Source organism: Mesoplodon densirostris, chromosome 5, assembly GCF_025265405.1.
Source record: "Mesoplodon densirostris isolate mMesDen1 chromosome 5, mMesDen1 primary haplotype, whole genome shotgun sequence".
Classification (NCBI taxonomy): Eukaryota; Metazoa; Chordata; class Mammalia; order Artiodactyla; family Ziphiidae; genus Mesoplodon; species Mesoplodon densirostris.
In genome coordinates, this window is record NC_082665.1 from 105,766,993 (window position 1) to 105,790,861 (window position 23,869).

Sequence of the window (23,869 nt, forward strand, 5' to 3'; positions counted from 1 at the left end):
CTCTCTTCTGAGCTCCTATAGCACTTTCTTTGCATATTTCACAAAATATCATGACAACAGAGTCCTGTGATGAATCTCTTGAGATCCAAGATATTGTCTTATGGTCTTTTTGGTCTTTTATGGCACCTAACCTAGCTCCCTACACACTGATGGCACTCAGCAAAGATCTTATAAAAAATGAGCTACTGTGGGAAGCCTTACTGCACTCACCCAACCCAGCCACAATGAGAGATCCTTGTTCATTTCGCGCATCGAGCTTTCCTTTCCCTGCGCTGAGTCTCCTGCCATTCTCCTCTTCTAGTGTGTCAGTTCTTCCTTGTTGTTGTAGGTCATTCCACCTGCCTATAAAACACTGTGCAATCTGGGGAAAGCTCTGGTGCCTGGTAACCACTGAAACATTTAGGAAGATGCAAATTGTGATGAATAGGAATCATAAAAGGAACAGGAGTGGTTTCATTCTTTGGAAACTGAAGTGGAAACTGGGAAGCAAAGTTCAGGTCAAATTCTCCTTTCAGACCTTCTTACCCGTTGTCTCTGTTTTATGTTGAAAGTAACAAGGGGTGGGGCAGTGAGCAAGTAGGAGCAAATGCCGGGAAGAGGAAAGAGGAATAACTGGTCAGACAGCTACTCTCTCTCAAGAGACAAACTGCATTCTAGGAAAGGAAAATACTCCCTAGTTCACAAGAAATTATACAAGAAGCATAGAGCAGAAAAGGGAAAACAGGCCTGAACAGTAGCCTCTTGATTTTTCTTATCTTTTTTGCCTGTGAGATAGAGTTTCTACCCCTCGATGCTTCTCTCTACACTGGGTCACATGGCACTCAATGTCCAGTCCTCAGCATGACTCAGAAAAGGCTGCAAGGACAAGATGAAAATGACACTTTTCATTTAGCACATGACTGCATCCAGGGATTCAGTAAAATTAGACAGTAAGTTTAAAACAAATATAATGAGAATGGGGAGAAGGCACTTCCACCCATTACCCACCTCCCTGCTCACCTTCTTCCTTGCTGCTCCTCACAGAAGGATAGGTCAATGTTTTGGGAGGCAATTGAGCCAAAGAGGGAGACCAAGTTCAACTCCCTATAACCCTGGGAGGAAAAGGCAGGAGTGAGGAGTGGGGTTCCCCTCTATCTGGCAGTGTCCCGCTTCTCACCCTATAACAAATACGCTTTGATTGAGATGAATTATATCAGAACTGGAAATTCCACCAACATCACTTCTTGAGAACCTACTATGTGCTGGGCTAGGAATAAAAAAAAAGAAAATAAGGGGGAAAAAAGCATTGGCCCCTACTCTTCACTAGTTCACAGTTTAATGGAAGAAGCAGAAATAATTTCCATATACTGTGGCATCATACAAGGGGTACACTGAGGGTTCTGTGGAAATAAAGAGCCTGGGAGAGCAGAAGTGGGGTCAGGGCAAGTTTCCTTGAAGAAATGAGATCAGACTAAGGGCTGACGATTGTGCAGGTATTAGCCAGGCCTAGAAGGGTGGCAAAGGCGTTCCTGTAGACAGAACCATGTAAGCAAAACCCAGAAATATACAGCATCCTTCCCTCAAACCAACAAAGCCCAAATCCTCTCGTGTCTGCATAATGCATACAATATTCCAGGATCAGAGGCAGAGAACAGGGGAAATGGTGAAATGTAAGTACTGAATTTTGAAGAAGTACATTAAAAATAAATCCATAGCTTTCTCTGAAGAAGTAAGAAGGGTAAAAAAAAACAAAAACAAAAAAACCAAAAAAGAGTGGGTTTGGTTAAAGCAAACTAATCAACTTCCTAATCTCTGCAGGTGGGATCAGACTCCAGGTGGCCTTTCAATCACAGAGCTGGTGTTTACCTCTAAATCATATGAGGCAGATGGAAAGCAAGCAAAACAGCACATCCCTGGCTGTTGTGTAGACTCCTAACCACAAAGCAGTTAAGTAACAGACAGTATCCTAAGCAATACAGACCCAAGGAGGGTAGGGCCTTTCCTGGCCAAGTCTGCTTTCTGGGAGAACTGGGTTTGGACTCCACGCCCAGCTCCATCTATGTCAATAAAATGTTTGTCACCAATATGAACTCTGTACCACATTCCATCCCTTGGAGATCTGGCTATTTATTGACTTAAGTGGCATAAATATGTGAGACCTGGGCCAGAGAGGTGGAAGTAGCAGATGCCCAAAAACATCTCTGTTTTGGTCTCAGCTTTAGGCACAGTTTTTGTTCCTGGACTTTTAGTTTCCTTGCTCTGTGACTTAGTTTCTCCATCTGACAATGACAACTATAAAATCTACCCCTGAATTCCTTATTTGAGGGAGATAAATAACTCTTAACATGGCTTGACCTCCCTGAGCAGCGGCCAGGTGTCTGAGACGACAGGCCCCAGGAAGCCAGAATCACCTTAATCTAGAGCAATGAACCTGAAGGAACAAGAGCAGCATTAGCGATTCAATCAATTTTTCATTCACTCAACAATGTTTATTAAGTACTGCGTATGTGCACACCATAATCAAAACCGATACTCGTGTAACTTTGTTTTCTAGTCTCTTTCCACATCCCTTGTCTGTGACTGATGGATAAGCAAAACTCACTAAGTTATATGCCAGTGTGAGCTCTGCTCAGGGAAGATTCCATCTCACCCCAGCCCTTCCACATGGGAAATTCAGGACAAAGCCAGTGACAAGGAAGGCAGCAGAGCACTGTGTTCAGCTCACCTGGGGACGCTGGTGAGGTAGGTCATGACATTCAGAAAGTCCTCGTCTGGGATGTGTTTAAACCCCACAAACTCTGGAAAAGTGATGATGGGGGCACCATCTTTCCCTCGGCCTCCTGCAACAAAAACAGGTGGTCAAGATGTTAGCAAAATGTTTCACATCACACCTCTGCAGGTAAGAAACTTCAATTAACATCGAGATGTGCATCGGCCACCCCCTTTTCTGTCTATATTATTTCAGAGCAGAATGAGGGAAGGTTGACACTGAACTATTTCGAACAAGTCTCTCTCCTTCATGCTTACTCAGGGGTGTTGTGAGAATTCAATTTTTGAATCCTTTGAAGATAGTTACTGTATAAAAGATAACACTGATTTAAATATTTTTAGCATAGGTAGAATAGTAAATAATGCCAACACAGATACATAATATTGCTCTTTACTTTTGTAGTTAGTAAATATCAAAGGTGAAAGAGCATGGTGGTTAAGAGAGCTAGCTGTAGGGAGTTCCCTGGCGGTCCAGTGGTTAGGACTCTGCACTTCCACTGCAGGGGACAAAGGTTCACTCCCTGGTCAGGGAACTAAGATCCTGCATGCAGCACGGCGTGGCCAAAAAAAAAAACAAAAACAAAAAAAAAAATAGAGAGAGAGAGAGTTGGCTCTAAAATCAGACAGGCTTGTTCAAATTCTGCTTTACCACTTAATCTCTATGTGATTTTAAGCAAGACACTTAAATACAAGTTTCCTTATATATACATATTTATCTATGTCATAGGCATATTACCTGTACCTACCTCAAAAGGTACTGTGAGGATTAAGTGAGAACATATATGAAAAGCACTTTAGCAGAGTGTTTATTATTATATAGGTGCTCAATAAATGGTAACCATTATTACGGTTATTATTCTTGCAAGGAGGCAATAATCAGCTGCCCTTCAGTAACTCTTACAAGGGAATATAAGACATCCTTGTGAGAAGTGTAAAATTAATATTCAAATATTTAAGTCATTGGAGCAGAGGCCACCAGATTATATTAAACAGATGATATTTCTCAATCTCTTTGTCCCTGGACATACCCACATGACTATGTTCCAGCTCCATGGTTCCCAAACAGGGAACCACAGTGAACTCACAAAACCACCATGAATATTTTAAATCTGGGGGAAAACAGCAATAATTGGCATGTGTCAGATGCCTTGCTTGCTACTCGCCTGAGGTAGTTTGGAATTTCAATATTAAACTGTGCGGTATTCTTTTGAATGGCATTGCATCTTTGGGAAGTTGGGGGTTTGGTGGCTGCTAGGATAAAAAGCAAGTGCAGGGCTTCCCTGGTGGCGCAGTGGTTGAGAGTCCGCCTGCCGATGAAGGGGACATGGGTTCGTGCCCCGGTCTGGGAAGATCCCACATGCCGCGGAGCGGTTAGGTCCGTGAGCCATGGCCGCTAAGTCTGAGCGTCCAGAGCCTGTGCTCCGCAACGGAGAGGCCACAACAGTGAGAGGCCCGTGTCCCGCAGGAAAACAAACAAACAAACAAACAAAAACAAACAGCAAGTGCAGTATGAAAATCAATGTGGAACAGGAAATGCAGGTGGCGATGTCTAGACTAATTCCAAGGTTTGAGATAACTGTGGTTCTCTAAGAATGAAAGTTAAATATTACTTTTTCTTTCAACTGTGTGTATTTATTTTTTCAAACAGCTACTAAGTTGTCAGGACATATAGACTTAAGTTATTTTGACTGTTAGGCATTGCTTTTGGCCAAAAAGGGCCGTGAAAAAATGACTGAGCTGCTAAGGCAGCGAGGACTAAGAAAGTTGGAGCACTTGCACCCTAGGCAGAGGGACATGAGCTGAAGTGCTGGGAGCACCTTCCAGGCTACGCCCGTGGAGGGAGGCTACTTTCAGTGGAACACGGCTCCCAAGTGAAGTTAACTGCAAATGGCCGCACGTATTCCACATATCTAATGAAAGAGGCATCAGTGCAGTGTGTGGTTTAATGAGGACTGCATGATTACTGAGGGTGTGGGATCAATGAAGAAACTACGGAAAAGGGAGACTCAGAGAAGCAAAGGCAGGCAGCTATCCTAAGGAGAGAGGGTCCTGGCCCACAACCTCGAGTATCCAGGCCATGTCTCCAGTCTACCTGATGACACCGCCATTAGGATCATCCAATCCACTCTGCTGCTCTGAGTCCACACCTGGTATCTTCTGCTTATACTCTGCTGTTCCATGTAAATTTGTTTCAAGGGAGAGAATGCGCTACTGAGCAAACACGAGTATTTGTATCATGTCAAGAGTAAGTCAGCATTGTGGTTTTTCTATACAAGTCTCTTGTAAGTATTGTCAATGTGAGTCTTGGGCTTTCAGAGACCAATCACTGTGATATTTGTCTGGATGACCAGTCATTCTTCTCCAGGAAATGCCTCTTAAATCCTGTATACTTATTTTAAATTAAAAAAAAAGATACCTGAAGATTAGTTGTTTGACAAGATTGAGTTGCCTCGTTATGTTGACTGAAAACAATTTAGATCAGGATACTATCCGTTTTCAACTAATAAATATTCTTCCTCTTTCTAGTTTCACAATCATAGGAAGCTTCAGAGAAATGTGAATTAAGAAAAGTTACATCTGGGGTAAGGCTAATTTAGATGCACTGTAACCCTGTACTAATTGCACAAACAATATTTGCCCAGAGAATGGCTAAAATATTTCAAGGAACCAAAACACTGTAAAATATTCATAAGGATATGATTATACCATTTCATGATTTAACCTTTTCATTAACTATAATGAAAGGTATTCATGCCTAAATGGAGAAAGATGGGTAGAGTTTTCTCGTATCTTGGTTAATACTGATACTGAACACCAGAGAGGCCCGAGGTTAACTGGGGACACCACGTGCTGTTGAACTTTAGTCTGTTAGTCTTAGAGACAGAAGCACCAAGGAAACAAAGCTGAGCCTCCATCCACAACAAGGCATTCAGTGCCACCTTGTGAGGAAACGTGGAAATGCAAAAGGAAGAAAGACTGTGCAAAGAAGCCCTATTCAAGGAAGGTAAAGAAAACCAGACTCCTTGGAAGTAAGTATTGTACAATGGTGACTTAATAAAATAAACATCACTCCTCCTGGTATTATTTCTACCTATACATTAAATCCTAGCTTTACTGCAGAAAACACTAGCAAGTGCTTGGGGTACATAAGACCATTCCCGTAAGGATCTGGGTGTTGGCTGGCATAAAGACTTGCATCATTTAGAGGAGAATTTGGAACATTGGGAAATCCTACAGGAAGATGGTGAAGAGCAACAGTGGGAGAGAGAGTGAAGTGGTTACTGCTATTTGCCTCCCAGTGTCTATTTTCCCTTTCTCTTCCCCAGAAGAACTGACTTTAGCTGGGAAAATGGGAGCACCACTCACTGGGAGGCACCTGGGAAATCTCAGGGCCTGGGATACTAAATAATCTGACCTATGTAATAAAGAATTGTCTCACATCTTGTTTGATTTCTGGATGTCTTACCAGAAACTCAGCATGTTAAAAAATACATTTATATATCTGATCCTAGACTCTTTGTTTTACATACAACCATAAAGTGTTTAAAAATATTTTTCCAGTTTTATTGAGATATAATTGACATACAACATTGTATTGGTCTAAGGTGTACAAAATTGATTTTAGTTAACATCCAGCACGTCACATAGTTACAAATTTTTTTCTTGTGGTGAAAACTTTTAAGATCTACTCTCTTGGCAATTTTCAAATATACAGTATTATTAACTACAGCCACCATGCTATACATTATATCCCCAGAACTTATTTATTTTATATCTGGAAGTTTGTACCTTTTAACCACCTTTACCCATTTTCCCCACTCCACACCCACCTTTGATAACCACCAACCTGTTCTCTGCTCCTATGAGCTCAGTTTTTAGGTTCCACATCTAGGTAAGATCATAAAGTATTTGTCTTTCTCTGTCTGACTTATTTCCCGTAGCATAATGCCCTCAAGGTCCACCCATGCTGTCACAAATCATAAAATATTTTTAAAGGGTTCCAAAATATACTGAGTTTTCCAGAAATTGCAACAACCCTATAAATTGACAGAAGATAATACTTTATCACCTTGTTCAGAACTTTGTCAACAATTGTTTACTATTTTAGAAAACTACTACAGTAAGGCCACTCAGGATGTCTGGTCACCCATACCACATCCCAGCATTTGCACCTGCTACATTCATGGTGACTCCATGTACAGGGGCAAGCACCTGACTACTTCATTATTTTTTCTAGAATAGCTGGAAATACATATTGAAATACATATTATTTTACTATTGTTTCCTTTTCTTTCTCCTTCACATTATAACTCTCCTTTACATTTAATTTTTTAATTTTTTTTAAGTATATGCATAAATAAGTAGGGGGTAGCTGTTCACCCTCTGGGCACACAGCTAAACTACATTTCCCAGCTTCCTTTGCAGTTAAGTGTATCCACATGACTGAGCTGGGTTCAAGTCAATGGAATGTGGTGTGTACTCTTACTGAGCTGAGGTTTTTAAGAAGTGGTATGCTATCTTTCCCTGTCTGCTTCCTGGATGCAGCTAATAAGAAAGACACAAAATGGATAATATCAGTAAGAGTCACAAAGTGAAAGGAGGCTTCATTCATGAACGTGAAGAAAAGTTGTCTGCTGACCATACATACATGCTGAATATACATGCTGGACTGTTTCAAGAGTAAGAACTAAATTTCTACTGTGTTCATTTGAGCCACTATACATACACTTCAGAGTCTATTTGTTATAGCTCTTTATCCCACCCTAACTAATGCAGATTACTACAGTATCTATACATTTCATTTCAGGATGGTGAGGGGCAATACAAATTATTTGTTATAAAAAAAGAGGCATTTGGGACTTCCCTGGTGGTGCAGTGGTTAAGAATCTGCCTGCCAATGCAGGGGACACAGGTTCGATCCCTGGTCCAGGAAGATACCACATGCTGCGGAGCAACTAAGCCCATGTGCCACAACTACTGAGCCTGCTCTCTAGAGACCGTGAGCCACAACTACTGAAGCCCACGTGCCACAACTACTGAAGCCCATGCGTGCCTAGAGCCCATGCTCCGCAACAAAAGAAGCTACCACAATGAGAAGCCTGCGCACCACAACAAAGAGTAACCCCCGCTGGTCGCAACTAGAGAAAGCCCGCGCAGCAACGAAGACCCAATGCAGCCAAAAATAAATAAATAACTTTATAAAAAAAAAAAAAAAGAGGCATTTGGTCCAACGTGATTGAGAATCATTTCTGTAGCCTGTACTGCCCAATACAATAGTCACTAGACACATGTGGCTGCTGAGCCCTTGACATGTGACCAGTCCAAACTGAGGTGTGCTGTAAGTGGAAAATACAAACTATCAACAGATTTCCAAGACTTAGTACAAAGAAGTAAATTACCTCATTAATAATTTTGAATATTGATCATATGTTGGAACAATATTTTAGCTATACCGGGTTAAATAAAATTATTAAAATTGTTTTCCTAAAAAAGATAAATAAATAAAATAATTATGAGTCAGGGGGCTGGGAATTTGTTGTAACTGACATCGGCCTAACCTAAAAAACACATTACTGAAGTGTGTAAGCCTTCAGAGAGTGCTTCCTCCTGCTATTATTTTAAAAGGGATTAAAATTATTATTGTGAAGAAAACTAAATATGGAAATGAGTAAGGAACAATATAAACTGGCCATAGATAACTTCTGCTAATGCTTGGGTATATGTTATATATGTCCAATAATTTTTCATTATATGTGCATATAATGATGCATTCTATAATCCCACATCTGCCTCTTTATCCTACTTATTCTTTCCTAATGTAATTAAATAATTTTGAAAATATTAAATAAATGTTTAATGCTCAAAATAAATAAATAAATAAATAAATAAAATTAATTTCCTGTGTTCCTTTTTGCCTTCTTAATATGGTTACCACAAAATTTAAAAGTACATATGTGGGGGCTTCCCTGGTGGCACAGTGGTTGAGAGTCCGCCTGCCGATGCAGGGCACATGGGTTCGTGCCCCGGTCCGGGAAGATCCCACATGCCGCGGAGTGGCTGGGCCCGTGAGCCATGGCCGCTGAGCCTGCGCGTCCGGAGCCTGTGCTCCGCAACGGGAGAGGCCACAACAGTGAGAGGCCCACGTACGGCAAAAAAAAAAAAAAAAAAGTACATATGTGGGTCACATTATATTTCTATTAAACAGCACTGCTCTAGACCTTCTAGCAGTGGTTCTCATTCCCTAGGTGCCAAGTTACGAGCTCCATCCCTCACTTAGCAGGTTCCAGTCTTTTTTGTTGATGGTTGTTCAGCGGTTAGCTGTGATTTTGGTGTTTTCTTGAGAGGAGGTGAGCTCAAGTCTGTCATCTCTGACTTAGATACCTGTTTTAACTGTGCTCACTTCCTTGGTTTGACATTCTCCATTGTTTCAGGTGAGAACTTCCCACTTGCCCCCAGGAACTCCACCTCTACCAAACCTGGGCTCCATTGTTGTGCAAATGCTGGCAGATGTCAGACTCCACAAGCCTAAGAGTACTTCATGCCTTCACTATTAATTATTTCTAAAAGGATTAAAGGTGTTGAGAGAGACAGAGTCAGAGACAGAGAGAGAGACAGAAAGAGAGAGAAATTCAGGCAGTAATTCCAGGAGGGAAAATAACCATTAAAAGAAAAATAAAAGGATAATTCCACATAATTAAAGGAAAGGCATTATGGCAGACACTGGTAAATGGCTAATTTATTCCCAACCTCCCTCTTCCCTGACCACCTTCTACTGTGGTGGTTAAAAAGCTAAACGTTTGCCTTCTCAGACTCCCTTGCTGCTAGGAATGGCTACATCACATAGTTCTGGAATGAGACATAAGCAGAAGTCTACCAAGAACTTCTAGGAAAGTTACTGCTCTCTTGGTAAAAGGAACAGAAGAAACCATCACTGCTCCTTTTCCTTCTTCCTGCTTTGGACACAGACTTGATGTCTGGAGCTGTAGTAACCATCTTGGGGTCAAGACTTTAAAAACAAGAGAAACATCAAGAGAATCACAAAGATGCCAGCCTAAATGTTGTTGAGCCACTCATCAAATACCAAGAATTTCTACCTCCAGATCTCTTGTTATATACTTAGAAAACAAACAGACATGTCCTATAGGCTAAGTTCTCTTGTAGCCAGATACTATGCTAAGCACTATCCTTAAAACAACCCACTTTACAGATGAGAAACCCTGTTTAGAGCAACCTACTAATTGTGTTGAAATATGAACCTAGATGGTCTGAGTCCAAAGCCTAGAGTGTTTTCATCACACTAACCTGATTATATTCTCTTGTTTCCTAGCTAAGCCATGAACTTAGAAATATCCCAAGTTCGTTGGGAACATTCAAGTTGTCTTCCAAGGTCAGAGCCGCCAGATACCCTAGCCCTGGTCACTATCGAATTCCTGCTGATGGTCCTGCTCACTGTCCTCGCCATCCAGAGGCTTCAAACCATCTGGCCACAAATCTGGGTCAGGCATCATGCAATGAGCCCTGTTCTTCCACCAGCCAGGAGAGCACACTCACAAAACACAGCAGACCAGGCACCTGGGGCTTCACTGAGAAAAAGGTTCCATCCTCTCTTTCCCAGCATGCCTGGCTGATGGGGCCTCTGGCTCTCTCCAGATCTCAGTGGAATCTATAGAAAAGTCTGCAGCTAGAACATCTTCACCCTGCTTGTCTGAATCAGGACAAGGAAAACTGCTGTGACTCAGAGCAGATGCCACAGCTGGACTGCCACAGCCATGGGAAAAGACCTAATTGCAGAGATTTCTGTTTTACAACTACAACTACACAGGCCCCCACGACAGCCTTGTTGCTGACATTTGCTGCCTCTGCCAGGTGAAGAGGGACAGTTAAAGATGAAAAGCAGGACTGCTGATTCCAAAAAAGTACTGACTCGGAGAACCCCATGGCTGCTGATAATATTCCTGACTTGTAGTGCTGCAAATGCTATCACAGCTAATCCATGCTTCCCTCTCATAAGAAGGTCAAACTTGAGGCAACAAGCTGACAAAAGAAGCTCAGGAATGAAAGCATTGTCTTTGCCACAAACTGCCTTTCCTAAAGCAGAGGTGTCCTCTTGGTCCAGTGTGAGTTTTCAGTTCTATGTTCTGCATTAAACAGTGAAAATTACCTCTATTCCTGACTTAACTGTGGCATTATACACTATATCACTGTATGGTTTTGTTCCCTTATAAAAATGCTGTCATACTGAAAATTATTTTTCAGTTATATACTTTAAAAAACAAATTGTGTTGAAATATGAACCTAGATGGTTCACAAAATAACATTTTTATGGATTAAAATAAACATTTTTATGGATTGAAATATATCAGGAAAAAAGAACATTTAGTTGGCAGTTGCAACACTAAGCATTTTTCATACATTATGTCTTTAATCCTCAAAATTATGATGATCCCATTCATTACACAAGTGAGGAAAGTGAAGCTTAGACAAGTAAATTACCCAACATGATATAGCTAGTCAATAGCAGAATCTAAACCCATATCTAGAGCTGTCTGGCACCAGTTTATGATTTTCACTATACTGCCTCTAAGAAATAAGCATAGAAAGAAATGCCTCAATATTACTCAAAGAGATAACTTTGGATATATAAATGTATCAATCAGTCAATGGATTTCTCCCCCAGATGAGTTATTGTGCAATCTTATATGCCAGAATCATGTTACGAGTTGAGGCATTAGAGTTTTGGTGTAAGACTATAGGAATCCACCCAACCCACCCCATCATCCATTCCAGACCTTCATGCATGCTGGCCTTGGGCCTTCTGTGACATAGGGCCATAGCAGCAGTTGCCAGAAACCCAGAGACAGTTTCCCATGCTGCCTTTTCTTGTGCACTATCCTAGGCTCACTGTGGGAATGACACTTCACCTGCAGGAGGCTGGCTAGGCACTCCCACTAGGGTCGAGACAGTGGTGCCTAGACAGGGGATGTGGGGAGCCTCACAGGACAAAGCAGGAGGACTTGGATAATTTCAACCTCAGCATGTATTATGTTCTGGCCCCTGTTCTAAGCATTAGCAATACAGGCAGAAATTTTTAATATGAGAACCCTGTATTTACGGAGCTTTCAGTGAGTATCTGAGCAATGACCAATGTGAAGGCAAGATCAGAGAATTCCCCAGAAGGTTCTGCATTGTGTAAGATGCCCCCACCTAGGATATAACTCTGAGATGGAGAGAGGTATCCTAATAATGGAGATTGCATTTCTCTCCAACTCAGTAGTATGAGGAGTTTGCGGCAGACTAAATAAGATTTAGAGAAAGTAATGTGACTTTTTTTTTACATCTCATAGGGTAGAGTAAAATTGATATCAACTACACATTCTCTCTGTGATACAACTAAGATGACTTTGTTGCTTTTTTCAGAACAGATGTAAAAGGAGGGAGTGACTTGCCATCTTATTCCTCTGTGATATGTGCTGAGGACATCTACACTCACTACCCCATGCTTCCAAGAAAGGTCTAACTATAATTTAGGGTTTGGTCTATACCTCCAGTTTCAGTAATTAAAGTCATGTCACCCTGGGCTAAGGGAATAAAAAAGAATAGTATTCTAGTAATGGCAACTTTTCAGGGCTATGCCTAGGCTCAGAAGATTTCTAGCTTTTGATTAATATTAGCCTCTCTTTATTCCCAATCAAATGCTTAATGGAAATCAATGTATTAAAATTAGATCCATAAGAGCTAAGAGTAAAAGACAAATCTCTCAGAGAACAAATAACCTCAGCACTGTTCATGAGCCCTTAAAACCAAGACTCTCTTAAGGTTGGATCTTGGTAGAACATCCAACAAGAATATTGGAAGAACATCATGGTGACAGCTAATGTCAGTAGTTATTTCTTTTTCCTTCCTCAAAATCTTTTCAGCTCTGTTCTTTACAACCTCAAAGAAATGTACTCCCTTGGGAAAGATCAAATTTCACCCAACAGCAAAAGAAGTAACATCTATGAGATGCCACCCTCCTCCCGCTCAATATTCCTCAGTTCATTCTAGTCCTGGGTGAGGCTTAAGGGATGACTGAGACTTGAGCATAATGTTAATCAAGTTCAAGAGGCTGGGCCCTCCCAGCAAGACCTCCCAACAAAATCTAGAAATGCAAACGAATTTGCCCCTTACCTGAAAGAATGGCAAATTGTCTGTGAAGTTGTTCAATTATATCCACTGCCACCAAGGGCCTGATTTCCTGCTGCATAATTTCATCTGCACAAATAAAACACAAAGTAGGTTAAATCCTTGCAAATTATAAAGAGAATTTAAAGGAAGAAAGGGAAGTTCCACTACTAGGGAAGTCTGGAACTTACCAAGATATGGTTATGGGCACATTATTCTCTTGAGAACTCAATTCCTGAAGCAGGGATGGATCTGGGTTTTGTGTGGTTTAACACTTATACACATGAGCACGGGACATTTCTAGTGCCTCTCCCAAGGTTCTGGGAGTGGTCAGTGCAAGGAAGAGGCCCTGAAGCTTAAGCTTCAGTAGCTTCACAGTAAACCTGCTGGGATGGTCTCATTACCAAGGGAAGTGCTTAGAGGTCTGCCCATTCCTTTGAGTCTGCAGAAGGACATTTTAAACACACACAATGTAAGTTACCAGAGTCATCTCAAACTGGGTCAGAAAATCAATCTGGGACTTATGAAGGTTCTTTTGTTTTTATTCCTTCCCTCACTTTCTGCCTTTTTGTCTTTCTCTTAGTCACCTCCATTCCTTTTTTTCCCCTTCCAGAATACTTCAAGGAGCCTCTTCCCACTGACAAACATGTTTAACGAAGCACACTCCATTTTGCTAAATAAAGACGCTCCTTACTGAATAAAAGGTTACAGGTTCCCAAAGCAAAAATTCAAACCTTTCAAGCACAAACCTGCAAATGTCCTCTAACCACGAGTGATTTATAAGCACTAAGGTTTGCATTCTATCCATTTGGGGAAAGGGTACTAAAGAGAGGGGAAGAAGACTGAGTGGCACCTCTTAGCCTGGGCTGGGAAGGGGAAGGCATTTTCATGTTCCCTCTGCCTACAATATTATTATCCTCATTTAACTATTTGCCAGGGAACCTCAAAAAATGAACTAGTTATTGTTTCTACAGCAGTTAAACATCAGGTTAGATTAAGGTACAAACCAAATAGCCTTGTACGCTGATGCGAAACAGGTATCACCTATTGTTTTGGCATGGAGCCAGGTTAATGTGATATTCTAATATTGATCAATCAGAAAGTAATATTTGGGAACCTCCTCCCAGAGCCTTGGTTTCCACTTCTCAGCTTTGGTGTAAAGGTTGCAGGAGACGATGCATATGGAGATGTACATAGTAGGTGCTAAGTAAACACTAGTTACATTCATCACTCTGGAAAGACCTTGCCTATATTTGCTTTCTGAAAGTCTCCTAAGGGGTGGGGCAAGTGCCGCTCAAACCCCAAGACGCTTTTCAGTGAATTCTACCACTGTTTCTGGAGGAAAGGACTTTCCACTGTGAATTCACTACAAATTCAAAGACGCCTGTATCACTGCTACAGGTGTTGCCTCTTACAACCTGCCTGTATATAATGATGACACTGTAGTTATATTTTACGAAAAAAGAAGGGCCTTCTCTGTTAGATAAGCAAAGTAAAGCCCCTAACAGTAAAAAGATATGAAATCTGAGATCTGCTTAAAAATATTCCAGAATCCCCTTCTGCCAAAAACATACAGGGAGCAGGAAATGGCGGGCGGGGGAGATGAAACCAGATTGACAAAATGCGGATAATTGTTGAAATTGGTTGATGGGCCCTTGGCAGTTCATTATAAAATTCGTTCGCATATGTTTCAAATTTTCCATAATAAAATTTAAATTACAAATGGACAAGAAAATAGAAAGTTTAAGCAGAAACAGGAGTTACGTAACTGAAGAGTTTTTCGGAACACAATCTCCCAGTGGTCTGGGAAAGTGGCATACTCAAAAATACAGCTGGTTTATTATTTTTCCATACCTGAGGGAGTCTATTTAAGGGACAACGACCCCAAAGAAAAAACAATATCATGAGATGCAATTTATTGTTATTGTACCTCAATATTTGAGATGTGCTTTAAAGTAAACATTTTAAATTAAAGAGGTAAAATCTGAAAGAAACAAAAGAAGTGAGTTAAGCTAACCATCCCCACCCCCCGTCCCATCTTATTTTTTAAATGAAGAAACGGAGAGATTGTGACCTTGCCTGTGGTCACACAATAATTTAAGTGTGGAGCCTGGGTCAGCCCTGGATTACTTGACTCTAAGAGGGCAAATGTGATGGAGTTTCTAGACCCTTGGCCTTGAGGAGCATTGGCTTCTAGCACCCGAGACGTTGACTAGTGTCTCTCATTTTGGGAATCTGTGGAGGATTGTCCAGCCTTCCAACAGAGACATTTTCACCTGCCTCCTGTGGTTACCAAAGGAACAGGACTAAAATCTACGATTTGTTTTTCCAAGAATAGAAATGAGCTGGTTTGCCTTTGGCCCAGATTTTGCTGAGACAGCCTGGCCCCCAGCCAGGGAGTGACATGGTTATCCTTGAAGACTTCCCAGTGAAGGAACCTCATGACCCAACCTGTCCAGCTGCAACAGAGCATGAGGGTTTCTCAGACTCAGCACTGACCCAGTGCATGGAGATGACCTCAGACACACCCAGCTTTTAGTGATGCCTGACACCTGTGGGCCACGCACAGTTCAGCCTCAGTTATGCTCTGTACCAGAGGAAACACACAGACCAGCTCTTGCTGCTGGCAGGCCCTGCTACCCACTCCTGTAGAGATGGGGTAGGGAAGGGAGTGTAGGAGCTCTCTGGTCTAAAGGAACACCTCCCCCTGCAGTGGGAAGGAAGCTGCCTCAGCCCTACATGCCAAGAGCTGTTTCTGCCAATTTCTAGCTGGGCAACCACAGCAAGAACATGCTGAGCCTTAGCATCCACACGTGTAAAATGGCTTTTCCTTCTCCAGGAACAGTTGGGCATGGCCAGTGATGACCCACTGAGGTGGTGGTACCTGCTGCACCCTGCAGGCCCCTCGGTCCTGTGTGGAGGCTTCCTGCTTCCTGCTTGCTATTTTTGATGCATGTAGATTAGGGAGAAACTTGTCTCTTTGTAACCCACACAAGGCAAAGCGAAGTAGTATTTGAATTTCAACACAATTTCTATTCTAGGCAAAGTTACAAATAGATCTGGGAAAAACTTGTCCCTTTTCTATCTCTGTGATTATATGTTACCCTGGACCCACAGTTCTAAAACTGCAGGAAGTATCCACAAAGGTCTCCTAGGTGATGGAGTACAGCCCAGCACAACCCATTGGAATTCAGTTGTAGGCAGCAAGAAACACCTCTGTGTTGTCCACCCCCCAAACCCCACACCCCCAACTGAGAGAAATGTGGACTCTGGGGCAGAACCCTTCCTACTAATTGCATCCTCCTCCTCAAGGCAGAGGGCAGGAAACTGGCTGATAAAAGCTGATGCAGTCTAACTGTTGCAACTAGTAAGGAATATAGCGCAGTGAAACCCTTAGCCTCTTCTCTTGCTGTTCTGAAATTTCAGTCACACTGGGATTTAAAAGACTCAAGTATGGTCTGAGGGAAAAGGAACCAAAATACTAAATAAATAAATAAACAAATAAATAAACAAACTACTTAATTAATAAGTTAAGGCGTAAAAGTATGATCTGACCCAAGAGGGAAGGCAGACCCAAGTTTGACAGATCCTGCTGCATTACTATTGAATACTTTGCCCAGGGAATCTGGTGGGCAGAAAGGATGGAAGGGTCGGTTGTTAGCTGAACTAGGAATGGGACCAGGATCTGCACTCAGCCACTGCTAGTGACACTAATGCGAGCACCAGCTGTGAGCCAGCCCTAAGAAGACACTTTACAGATAACTTGTTTAATTAGTTAGACAATGTAAAGGAATGCACCCTAGCACTAAAATGAACCTCCTCCAGCCCAGCCTGCTCTCCCACTCCCACAACTAGAACAGATGTGACTGCTGAGAAAACAGGTGTGGACCAGAGGCTCTGAGGAATCAGTTGCTGGGTGGTTCAAAAAGGCACCCTGGAGTAATGCTGTGTTTCACCTCTCTTTCTTATTGGCCAAGTTAGAAAGAACACAAACCCATTTTCCTTCTTCTACTGCCTCCTATGCTACAGCGATGCTTAACCTGAACCAGAAGACTTAGTACTGAAGTTTGTCCATAAATTAACATTGAGTAAGAGGCACTTGAAAAGCAGATGGGAGAATTTTTTAAGGAGAAATTTAGAAGATTTTAAAAACCAAGAACACTAAAAAATGTCCAACGGGGCTTCCCTGGTGGTGCAGTGGATAGGAGTCTGCCTGCCGGTACGGGGGGACACGGGTTCGATCCCTGGTCCGCGAGGATCCCACATACCGCGGAGCAACTAAGCCCATGAATCACAACTACTGAGCCTGCGCTCTAGAGCCCACGAGCCACAACTACTGAGCCCGCGGGCCTAGAGCCTGCGCTCCACAACAAGAAAAGCCACCGCGATGAGAAGTCTGCGCACCGCAGCAAAGAGTGACCCCCGCTCACCGCAACTAGAGGAAGCCCGCGTGCAGCAATGAACACACAATGCAGCCAAAAATAAATATAAACAAATATAAACAAATTTTAAAAAGTCCAACTTCCTAGTAGTCAAATAATGTAATTAAAACAGCAATAGAAGTTCTCATTACATCCATAAAATAACACACAATGCTGGGGTTCTGTTCGGAAACTAGTACTTCTGCATAGCCTTGGGGAGTAAAGCTGGTAGTGTCCTTCAAGAAAGTAGTTTCACAATATTTTACCCAGTGATTATTGTGTAGATTACATACTAAACCCCCTATATACATCATCTTATTTAATCCTCAAAACAACTCTAACAGCAACATGGAACTAGATTTGCAATAGCTTGTCCAGGGTCAAGCAGAACCAGAATTTGAACCCAGCTCATTCTAAACTCCAAAGCCCAACATGGTAACCATTACAATACAGAGCTTCAATACATAGTCATCAAAATCTTCATAACCTTCTACCCAGTCATCCTATATCTGGAACTGTATCCTGAGAAAATAACAAAATAAAAACTTTATACATAAAAATGTAGACTGGAATATTATTTATAAGAGTGAAAAAATGGAAGCAATCATGATATAATTATGAATACCATGTCATGGAAAAAAATTTAAGATGTAATTTCAAGAACATAAAAATCACATGTATGGTGAGACTGAAGCCAGGTTCAGAAAGAAAGAGGAAAGCAGGTGGAGTGTGTGTGCACATGGGTACAGGCATATGAGAAAGGAATACAAGAAATAGTTGTTTTAGGGCTTCCCTGGTGGCGCAGTGGTTGAGAGTCCGCCTGCCGATGCAGGGGACGCGGGTTCGTGCCCCGGTCCACGAAGATCCCACATGTCATGGAGTGGCTAGGCCCGTGAGCCATGGCTGCTGAGCCTGCGCGTCCGGAGCCTGTGCTCCGCAACGGGAGAGGCCACAACAGTGAGAGGCCCGCATATAGCAAAAAAAAAAAAGAAAAAAAAAAAAGAAATAGTTGTTTTAGAGTGATGGAATCCTATTTGGTTACTCCCTTTAGTTTACATAGAGAAAAGTATGCTCTGGTAGTGTTTATTTTTTATGCTAATAGGACTTTATTGAAGTATAATTTACATGCAGTACAACGCACAAATATTAAATGTACAGTTTGATGAATTTTGACAAACACATACACTAATGTAACCACTAAACAGATCAAGATATGAAACATTTCCATCACCCCAGGAAGTTTCCTTGTGACCCCTGCCCAGGCCCTGTAACCCTCCCCCCGATAAACATATGTGTTAAAGACCACACGGGTGCCTCTGTCCTCAGGACCCAGAACTCAGGGCTGGCAGAACACACTCTACCCTGAACAGCTACTCTCTTAACACCATTGGGGCTCCAGGGAAAGACTTCTCCACATCTCTTGGTCTATATCCTCAAAAGAAAAGGCGCACTGCATCCAAATGCTATGATGGCTTGTGGGCTGTGCCACTGCTTGTATCAGGGACAGACACTGCTTCAGAGTGCTGGGAGGATTTGAGCAGCGGAAGTGCTTAAGTAAGAGAAAAACAAATCAATTAACTTGTCAAATTCTTCCTCTCACACGGCATGAATGCTGTAGATTCTTTTTTTTTAATTTATTTTTTACATCTTTATTGGATTATAGTTACTTTACAATGTTGTGTTAGTTTCTGCTGCACAACAAAGTGAATCAGCTATATGTATACCTATACCCCCTCCCTCTTGAGCCTCCCTCCCACCCTCCCCATGTAGATTCTTATATAATGAAATATGTCCAGTACTACTGAGCATCAACATTCTCACTTTTTTCTTCCAATTCATGATGCAAATATATTCAAAATTTGAACTCCTTGAACACAATTACATTTTACTTAGATCACATTTACTTTAGATCACTGCTCTCAATGGAGCTCAAATTATATGAAAATCTCAATTATAACAACATAGTGCATTTGCTGACATGATTAGAAAACAAATTTTATGGGTTAACTAATGCCTTATGGGTAACGGATATTTTTATTACTCATCCAAATTTCAATGGCCCATCAACACAACACTCAGATGCATGCAATAATTCAATTTATTCATCTTTGCTATTTTCTGATTTTTAGTCATATAAAAACCATACCTTTATGTACTTTAAATCTTGTTCTTATGGAGGTGTGTTTATCCAGTTAAAAGAATAGTACTTTTTATTTAAATGCCACATATGGGCCTCTATTTGTACTCTTGCCTCAGGCTCTGCAAATGCCTGTTTAAAATTGCTTTGAAAAGTGATGAGATATTATTAGGCATAAGGATTTCTGTTTTGTTTTGTTTTGTTTTGTTTGCAGTACGCGGGCCTCTCACTGCCGTGGCCTCTCCCGTTGCGGAGCACAGGCTCTGGACGCGCAGGCTCAGTGGCCATGGCTCAAGGGCCCAGCCGCTCCGCGGGATGTGGGATCCTCCCAGACCGGGGCACGAACCTGTGTCCCCTGCATCGGCAGGCGGACTCCCAACCACTGCGCCACCAGGGAAGCCCCAGGATTTCTGTTTTTCAATGCTTATCCAAATCCCTTTTCTTTTTTTTTATTACAAAAAAATGTTTAAGCTTATTAATTTCTGTTGACATCTCACATGTGCCCTTGCATGAGACAAGCACTGCACCAAGGTGGAAGTTTTCATGCAAAGGGTTTCCTTAGCAACAATAGCTGGAGGTGACATTCTCCTGCAGTCCTTCATAACTCCAGGAGAGGCAAATCAGCTCTGCCGCCTGGGGCATATTGAATAAAAAGCAATCAAGGCCCTGCAGGAAATTAAGAAACTCTGTGGAAATACCTGATCCCTCCCTCTGTTAAAGCTCTCAAATTTTAGCACTAGGTTTCAAAGTGACCCCACCGGCATTTTAATCAATACTGCCCCAGAGCAGTGCTCTCAAATTACAATGATATATAAATCACCTGTGCTTTAAAATGCAGATTCTGATTTAGTAGGCCTGGGGTGGGGCCAGAGATTCTGCATTTCTAACAAACTCTCTTTTTTTTAATTTATTTATTTATTTATTTTTCCATTTTTTTTATTAGTTTCTGCTTTATAACAAAGTGAATCAGTCATACATATACATCTGTTCCCATATCCCCTCCCTCATGCATCTCCCTCCCTCCCCCCCTCCCCATCCCTCCCCTCCAGGCAGTCACAAAGCACCGAGCTGATCTCCCTGTGCTCTGCGGCTGCTTCCCACTATCTATCTAGCCTACGTTTGGTAGTGTATATATGTCCATGCCTCTCTTTCGCTTTGTCACAGCTTACCCTTCCCCCTCCCCATATCCTCAAGTCCATTCTCAAGTAGGTCTGTGTCTTTATTCCTGTTTTACCGTATGCTAACACATATATATGGAATATAAGAAAAAAAATGTCATGTAGAACCTAGGGGTAACAAACTCTCTTGATGCTGCTAATTCAACGGAGAAGCAAGCACATGTTGAAGTTCCAAGACTTTAGACCATTCTTGTTCCTTTCTCGTTGCTTACGAAAATGCAGCTCAGGGGGAAAAAAAGTTTTTATTTAAGTTGTTCCCTAGTGCTTCTCCTATCATTCAATAAAAATAATCATCTATATGTATGCAAAGTATATTTGAAACTGAGGCCTAGCTGGTGTAAACTTTTGGCCTACATTTCCTGCTGTGTTGATTTTAGGATCAGCACCCTGGGAAACAAGCCAACCCCACCTTTAGCACTTGTTATACCTCTCCTTCCAGCACCCCCAAGCCCTACCCCAGTGCTCAGTGTGGGCCCCTTAATGCAGCGGTCCCCAACCTTTTTGGCACCAGGGACCGGTTTTGTGGCGGTTGGGGTGGAGGCGGGGGGGTGGGGAGGGGAGTGATGGTTTCGGCGCGGTAAGGTGAGCGATGGAGATCAGCAGATAAAGCTTTGCTTGCTTGCCTGCCGCTCACTTCCTGCTCTGCGGCCCAGTTCCTAACAGGCCTCGGACCGGTCCCGGTCCTGGTCCACAGCCCACGGGTTGGGGACCCATGCCTTAATGCCTATCTTCTCCTCATTCTAGGGCCACTCCCGGCCCGGGATTCAGTCAAGTCAGAAGCAGTGTCTTTGGTAAAACAACAAAATATGGTCTGATGTGATGAGATGAGAAGACTAGCTATGACGAATGCTCATTCGACATGGCATTCTTCCAAAAGTTTCTGCACTTTCATTTCTTTCTAAAGCTCTCAGAGGAAAAACTATCTTAACAAAGGAATCAAAGTGGTAGGATCTTAGACATTTTAGCAATATGATGGATACACAATTTTATTTTTGCTTAAGAAAAAGCCCTGGAGGCTCTGGCTAAACATTCCTGCCTTCCTCTCTCAGTGTATTCATTCATTCAGGTACTATGGAAGCAGAATGAAAGAAACTGGACTTGCATCCCAGCTCTGCCACTAACCAGCCCCTACACCTTCAGGTTCTCCCTCTGTAAAATGGGAGTGGATAATAATTAATAATATCTCCTCCTAGGGCTTCCCTGGTGGCGCAGTGGTTGAGAGTCCGCCTGCTGATGTAGGGGACACGGGTTCATGCCCCGGTCCGGGAGGATCCCATATGCCGCGGAGCGGCTGGGCCCGTGAGCCATGGCCGCTGAGCCTGCGCGTCCAGAGCCTGTGCTCCACAACGGGAGAGGCTACAACAGTGAGAGGCCCGCGTACCGCAAAAAAAATAAAATAAAAAAAAAATAAAATCTCCTCCTAGATGACTGTTGTGAGGATTAATATTACCATTTATTGAGCGGTTTCTACCTACTGGGCACTGTGCTACATGCTGATGAAATAAAAATCATATTGTAAGGCAAGACAAGAAAAATTTAAACATAAAATTTTTCTCTGCCCTTTGGCCTCCTCCCTCCCTTCTAGTGTGCATTACACATTAACCAGACCTCGCCAATAGCAGAAATACATGCTCAACCATAAAGATCAACTTTTCTTCTTCTGGTGCCAGCCATATAACTCCTTAGAAGATAACATTCCTTTCTCAATCCCGTAAGGGGTCATGATGACCCACCACTCACCCTGTCTGTGCAGACATCTTTGGTGAACTTTATGTAAAATGCCAATAATCATTTCCCTTAAAGATAGCAATTGGTGCAAAACAGACTAGTCAGACCACCTGCAGAGATACTGGGCTGCACCTAATGGAAGTTCTTAGCTTAAATACTTATTAATGACCTTATTAATATTACTAGCTATATTACCTGTATTCTGCCTATTTTATAAGACTGTTTCTTGCATTACCAAATATGTGACTAGGCGACTTGAAACGACTGACTAAATATATAGTTCTATAAGATCAACGATTATACTAGTGTAACTCTAGATATGGGAAGAAGCAATACGAGGGAACCATAACAAACTAGTAAGACAGCGGGTCCAGAGGATTTTGGCTATTGTTAGGAGGGCCTAGTCCAGTAATGGCGCATTGAGTGGCCTATCCAAAAGCTCCACGCCTGACCTAAGAATGAGCATTCTTAGTGTCGTGGGACAAATTGGTCACGAAATGCCTCTCAAACTTTGGTTGAAATTAAGACTGAAAGGGAAGGGACTGTAAAATAAAGAATATTGTCCACCATCCAGTTCTGCAAGAATCAAGTCATTAGCCACTGCTGTCACTGACCAACAATACACTCTGAAAGGAATTCAAGGCGAAGATCAGGATGAGGCACTTTGTGCTCTGGGAAAACCGACAGAACTGGCCCTCAGCTAGTTAAATATTTCCAGAAGAAAATTTTATGAATCTGGTTCTTTCATCTTCCCATACTTAGAAAAGCACTAAAACCATTAACTCAGAGATCCTTCTACCAAGTAACAAGTAACCTTCTACCAAGATGAGTGCTTGACTGCATGTACCCCTTGATCAAAATCACGTATACACTAGCCTTGCCCCCTCCTTACCTCTTCAGAACAGTTCTCAGAGCTCCTGGAGAGACTGTCTCCTGGGTTATAATCCCCAGGTTGGCATGAATAAAAATTTCCATTTCTTTCTCAGATAGACTATTAATTTTTTCATTGACAATGCTTTACATACATTATCTCATTTAATTAAAATAACGTATGAAAACAATTTGTATATAATAGATTCAACAGAAGCCAATTAAATTTATCATCCGGTTCTTTGAGCCATGATCTCAAGGATACCACAATACATTTTTCTCGAACACCCACATTACTGCCACCCACTGGTGATTTGCTTTGAAATGCTGCTCATAAATTCCCCACTGATGTCATGTGACCTCTTTCTCTTTCACTATGAACTAAGTTTGATAGAACTTGTCATGAGGTTGGAAGAACTCAGGAGCAGACGGGAGATTAGAATTAGATTGAAATATAAATAGGGATGTAGTATATGATAAAAGTGGCATTTCCCATGGGGCCAGAGGGAGATTACAGATTCCCTCACTATCGGATAGTAGAGTATTCCTAGGAAACCTTTTGTAAGTCAAAAGGGCATAAAGCAAAGAGGCAATTACCTCAGTACACATCTTGCTAATAGATGCAC

The 23,869-nt window shown here is 42.0% G+C and overlaps 1 protein-coding gene across 1 annotated transcript in view; it reads right to left on the minus strand.

The window, feature by feature from the left end:
* The window catches only part of MCF2L2 (MCF.2 cell line derived transforming sequence-like 2), a 242,370-nt gene that overhangs the window by 198,362 nt on the left and 20,139 nt on the right, over positions 1-23,869 (minus strand). Inside the window, 2 exon segments of the mRNA XM_060099191.1 lie at positions 2,705-2,819; positions 12,916-12,999. Of these exon segments, the coding sequence (XP_059955174.1) occupies positions 2,705-2,819; positions 12,916-12,999 (199 nt within the window).